Source organism: Mytilus edulis, chromosome 12 (genome assembly GCF_963676685.1).
Source record: "Mytilus edulis chromosome 12, xbMytEdul2.2, whole genome shotgun sequence".
In the NCBI taxonomy this organism is placed as follows: Eukaryota; Metazoa; Mollusca; class Bivalvia; order Mytilida; family Mytilidae; genus Mytilus; species Mytilus edulis.
The window spans coordinates 13,096,704-13,102,946 of record NC_092355.1 but is presented as its reverse complement, the minus strand read 5'-3'; the positions used below and the strand labels follow the sequence as shown (position 1 = coordinate 13,102,946).

Genomic DNA, 6,243 nt, shown 5'->3' with positions numbered 1-6,243 from the left:
CAAATTAACAACTGTATGTCACCATGCGACCTTCAACAATGAAAAAAAAAACATACCGCATAGTCAGCTATAAACGGCCCCCGAAATGACACTGTAAAACAATTCAAACGAGAAAACTAAAGGCCTTATTTATGTACAAAAAAAGGACGAAAAACAAAAAGGTAATACATAAACAAACGACAACCACTGAATTACAGGCTCCTGACTTGGGACATGCACATACACAATGTGGTGGGGTTAAACATGTTAGCTCTATCCCAACTCTCACCCTAACCTGGGACAGTGGTACAACAGTACAACATAAGAACGAACTATAAAACTCAGTTAATAAAGGCTTAACTCATCAAATGGACAAAATTACAAGTGGACGTGGCCGAGTACATGTACATCCCAACCACAAAAAGACACTAGGTACAGATCTGAGAGTACTCGCAGTTATCTGACAGCTAGTTCAAAGCACTAACAACTAATAAAAAAAATCATGCATCTAAGACCAAATTATCAATCCGTACACATCCAACATCCAATGGATTTAGTATAAAGACGTCATAAACAGTCAGAGAAAAACACGACCTTGTGCAATGCCATGATACAGGTATCGACAGATTGTAGATCCATGAATGTATATATATATATATATATATATAAAAGTCTATAAAAAGGACCAACCAGCAAATTTACTATGTACCGGATCGTCTAGAATAGGCGATACTATGCAGATAAGGAAAAAATTATATCAGTCTAAAGATTTGCACAACGGTACTGATATAAGGTGTTATTAAACGAAAATGTTGTTATAAAATCGTGTTGACAAATATTTCGGCTCAACAAATGGCCTTCTTCTTGTGTCACAAGTTTTAACAATACTGATACATAATGTATAAGGTGTGAAAATAGATCAGGTGATAATACAGGTAAGTTTTGGTCGATTGATTTTAATCCTGAATATCATAATTTAAACAAAACACTATAAATCAATATACGTGACTGTGTATATTAACAATAAAAATAAGTGAAAACAAAACTGTTAGTATTTCTTATTGATGCCGTTTGGGTGATGTACATTAAGTTCCTTTATCCAAAAGCTTTCCCGAACCTGTCGCTGTGCATCACTCCAGTGAATGTTCTGTTCAATCACTAGAATTTTCATGCGGTTAAAGTCATCAAGTTTGTGATCTGACTGTCTGAAGTGCTGAGAGACTGGAAGAAGTGGCTTCTTAGATATATCACTCCTATGGCCATTGAGGCGTTTGTGGAAAGGCTGCTTTGATTCACCAACATATTGGAGGCCACAAACCGAACATTCTAGTATGTAAATAACATTCATACTTTTGCAGGTAACATTGCAAAATATCTTATAGTTATTTTCGGTTGCCTTACTGTGAAATGTTGACGAATGCTGCATCTGTAAACAGCATTTGCAGCGTTTTTCTCCACACGAACGACATTCTCCAGAAGTACTTCTATTATCAGACACTTCAGCCCGCACTAGTAGGTTCCGTAGACTACTAGGTTGCCTAAAAGCTATCATTGGAGGCTCAGGGAAAATCTTGGACAGTTTGGAATTCTTTTCAACTGATTTCCAATGCTCACGAATGACACCAAAGCTGTTTTTGAGAGATGGGTGATAAGTTAGAACACATGGAGTCCTTTTGCTTTTCTTTTTAACTTTGTATTCCAATAGTTCACTCCTCGGAATTGACTCCGCTTTCTGAAAGCTTTTTTTGATATTTCTGTGTTTGTAGCCCCTTTTCTTCAAGCGAGTTTCAAGTTTACGCAGTTGTCTTTTAGTTGTTTCTGTGTTGGAGCATATTCGCTTGACTCTAAGTGCCTGACTGTATGGAATGCTCTTGGTAAGATGAGCAGGATGGCAACTTTTAGGGGACAAATATTGATGAGTGTCAGTAGGCTTAGAATATAAATCTGTAGATATGATGCCCTCTGTGAGCGAACTTGAAGTATCGAGGAAGGCGATTTTGGATTTAGACTTCTCATGAGTAAATTTGATACTTGGATGTATGTTGTTGGCATGAGTGATAAAAGTGTCTAAATCCTCGTCGCTTTTATTCCATTTCATATCCACATCATCTATAAATCTAAACCAGGAAAGCGGTTTTTCGATGGAAGTTTCAAGGAGTTGTTTCTCTAATTTGCCCATAAATATGTTGGCATATGACGGAGCCATTTTGGTGCCCATGGCAGTTCCATTTACTTGCAAATAATGATCTCCATCAAAAGTGAAGTTGTTTTTCTTAAGTACCAGCGTGAGCATTTTGACCAGGCATTCAGTAGGTGGATATTTCACTGGTCTGGAATTCCAAACTTCTTTGCATGCATCGATGCCATTCTTGTAACATGTTACAATATTGTTTCCATGGATGTTACCTCCCTCTACACTAATATTCCACATGCAGATGGCATCGATGCATGCAAAGAAGTTTGGAATTCCAGACCAGTGAAATATCCACCTACTGAATGCCTGGTCAAAATGCTCACGCTGGTACTTAAGAAAAACAACTTCACTTTTGATGGAGATCATTATTTGCAAGTAAATGGAACTGCCATGGGCACCAAAATGGCTCCGTCATATGCCAACATATTTATGGGCAAATTAGAGAAACAACTCCTTGAAACTTCCATCGAAAAACCGCTTTCCTGGTTTAGATTTATAGATGATGTGGATATGAAATGGAATAAAAGCGACGAGGATTTAGACACTTTTATCACTCATGCCAACAACATACATCCAAGTATCAAATTTACTCATGAGAAGTCTAAATCCAAAATCGCCTTCCTCGATACTTCAAGTTCGCTCACAGAGGGCATCATATCTACAGATTTATATTCTAAGCCTACTGACACTCATCAATATTTGTCCCCTAAAAGTTGCCATCCTGCTCATCTTACCAAGAGCATTCCATACAGTCAGGCACTTAGAGTCAAGCGAATATGCTCCAACACAGAAACAACTAAAAGACAACTGCGTAAACTTGAAACTCGCTTGAAGAAAAGGGGCTACAAACACAGAAATATCAAAAAAAGCTTTCAGAAAGCGGAGTCAATTCCGAGGAGTGAACTATTGGAATACAAAGTTAAAAAGAAAAGCAAAAGGACTCCATGTGTTCTAACTTATCACCCATCTCTCAAAAACAGCTTTGGTGTCATTCGTGAGCATTGGAAATCAGTTGAAAAGAATTCCAAACTGTCCAAGATTTTCCCTGAGCCTCCAATGATAGCTTTTAGGCAACCTAGTAGTCTACGGAACCTACTAGTGCGGGCTGAAGTGTCTGATAATAGAAGTACTTCTGGAGAATGTCGTTCGTGTGGAGAAAAACGCTGCAAATGCTGTTTACAGATGCAGCATTCGTCAACATTTCACAGTAAGGCAACCGAAAATAACTATAAGATATTTTGCAATGTTACCTGCAAAAGTATGAATGTTATTTACATACTAGAATGTTCGGTTTGTGGCCTCCAATATGTTGGTGAATCAAAGCAGCCTTTCCACAAACGCCTCAATGGCCATAGGAGTGATATATCTAAGAAGCCACTTCTTCCAGTCTCTCAGCACTTCAGACAGTCAGATCACAAACTTGATGACTTTAACCGCATGAAAATTCTAGTGATTGAACAGAACATTCACTGGAGTGATGCACAGCGACAGGTTCGGGAAAGCTTTTGGATAAAGGAACTTAATGTACATCACCCAAACGGCATCAATAAGAAATACTAACAGTTTTGTTTTCACTTATTTTTATTGTTAATATACACAGTCACGTATATTGATTTATAGTGTTTTGTTTAAATTATGATATTCAGGATTAAAATCAATCGACCAAAACTTACCTGTATTATCACCTGATCTATTTTCACACCTTATACATTATGTATCAGTATTGTTAAAACTTGTGACACAAGAAGAAGGCCATTTGTTGAGCCGAAATATTTGTCAACACGATTTTATAACAACATTTTCGTTTAATAACACCTTATATCAGTACCGTTGTGCAAATCTTTAGACTGATATAATTTTTTCCTTATCTGCATAGTATCGCCTATTCTAGACGATCCGGTACATAGTAAATTTGCTGGTTGGTCCTTTTTATAGACTTTTATATATATATATATATATATATACATTCATGGATCTACAATCTGTCGATACCTGTATCATGGCATTGCACAAGGTCGTGTTTTTCTCTGACTGTTTATGACGTCTTTATACTAAATCCATTGGATGTTGGATGTGTACGGATTGATAATTTGGTCTTAGATGCATGATTTTTTTTATTAGTTGTTAGTGCTTTGAACTAGCTGTCAGATAACTGCGAGTACTCTCAGATCTGTACCTAGTGTCTTTTTGTGGTTGGGATGTACATGTACTCGGCCACGTCCACTTGTAATTTTGTCCATTTGATGAGTTAAGCCTTTTTTAACTGAGTTTTATAGTTCGTTCTTATGTTGTACTGTTGTACCACTGTCCCAGGTTAGGGTGAGAGTTGGGATAGAGCTAACATGTTTAACCCCACCACATTGTGTATGTGCATGTCCCAAGTCAGGAGCCTGTAATTCAGTGGTTGTCGTTTGTTTATGTATTACCTTTTTGTTTTTCGTCCTTTTTTTGTACATAAATAAGGCCTTTAGTTTTCTCGTTTGAATTGTTTTACAGTGTCATTTCGGGGGCCGTTTATAGCTGACTATGCGGTATGTTTTTTTTTTCATTGTTGAAGGTCGCATGGTGACATACAGTTGTTAATTTGTGTATCATTTTGGTCTCTTGTGGAGAGTTGTCTCATTTGAAATCATCCCCCACATCTTTTTTATAATTAAAAAAAATAAATATACTATAATATCATTGCAAGGGTTTAGCAATTACATATTCCCATGCAATCTTAACCACATACATTGCATACTGTATTTGATGGTAGTGACCAACATGAGGAAAATGTAAATAGATAGATCTTACAAAACATATGTTTAACCCCGCCGCATTTTTGCGCAGGTCTCAAGTCAGAAGTCTCTGGCCTTTGTGTTGTTTTGTATGTTTAATAATTTTGATTGATTGATGTGTTTTGGATTTTGATTTGACGTCCATTTTTATTTATGGGACAGCTGAGGCCCGTCTCTGGGTTCGAGATTTTCTCGCTACGTTGAAGACCAATTGTTGGCATTCGGCTGTACATAACGCTCTTTGGTCGGGTTGTTGTCTCTTCGGCATATTCCCCTTTCCTTTCTCAAATTTAAACTATGGATATAGCATGCACACATCTGCATCTCACTCAATCCACCCAGTAAACAATGAAAAAGATTAATCAACACACCTGTATTTTATTAACTCCTAAAGCGTTATTAGCTATGTCTGTAAGAACTTGTGAAAATCTCCCTCCATCAACATTTACTGCATGGCTTACACTGTTTATACACACTAATATAGTCAAGTGTTTTGTCAGGTATAAACCATATACTTTCATTATGTATATATGTAGCTGAATTATTTATCTGGAAATAGTAACAAAAAAATTAGTTTAACTTGTATTTTCAACCCCAAAAATGTAACTAACTTAGGGTGACCTATTTAGTATTCTCTGAAATACATATATATATAATAAATATCTGATCTCAGCGAATCTGATACAATAAATATAGAAATGTATAAAAAAAGTCCCCGAAATAAAAATATGAAACCAAGATTCAAGCGTGAAAACTAGCTGTCAAACATAATATACAACAACAAATGACAACCCGTGAATTACAGGATCCTTGTATAGCCAGACTATTTGATGGGTATTAAAATGAAGATTCAATTCGGTATAAAGTTTAACAATTTAATAAACGATCCAACAAGAATATAAACGATGTTACAATATTGAGTCCGGTGTTCACGGTTTAAGAACCTATCCAAAACTGAATATAAATTATTTTTAAGAAGTATATAAAACAGAATAATTTAGAAATACATGTAACAACGGATTAGGCAATTATTGTCCATTGTTCAGATAATCTGTTAAAAACTGTCTTTGACACGTAGATACGAAGTCCATTATCGGATTAGTAGAAACATACAGTTTAAACCAAAGATAATTGTGTAGGAATATTTGAGCTAAAAATGACAATTGAAAGATATAGTAATTAAAGTCAGAAAGATGATAGTCCAAATAATTAGCATGCTTTTCGTCCGGTCATACTTACTTGGGACAGTCTCATTCTGAACGTGTCAGGTGAAGCATGCTTACTGGTGCCAAA

At 36.2% G+C, this 6,243-nt stretch overlaps 1 protein-coding gene across 1 annotated transcript in view; it reads left to right on the top strand.

The window, feature by feature from the left end:
- The first annotated feature begins 2,575 nt into the window (after window positions 1–2,575).
- Window positions 2,576–6,243, top strand: part of LOC139497436 (VWFA and cache domain-containing protein 1-like) — a 47,392-nt gene continuing 43,724 nt past the window's right edge. Inside the window, exon 1 of the mRNA XM_071285658.1 lies at window positions 2,576–3,380. Coding sequence (XP_071141759.1) covers window positions 2,576–3,380 — 805 coding nt within the window. The remainder of the gene's footprint in view (window positions 3,381–6,243) is intronic.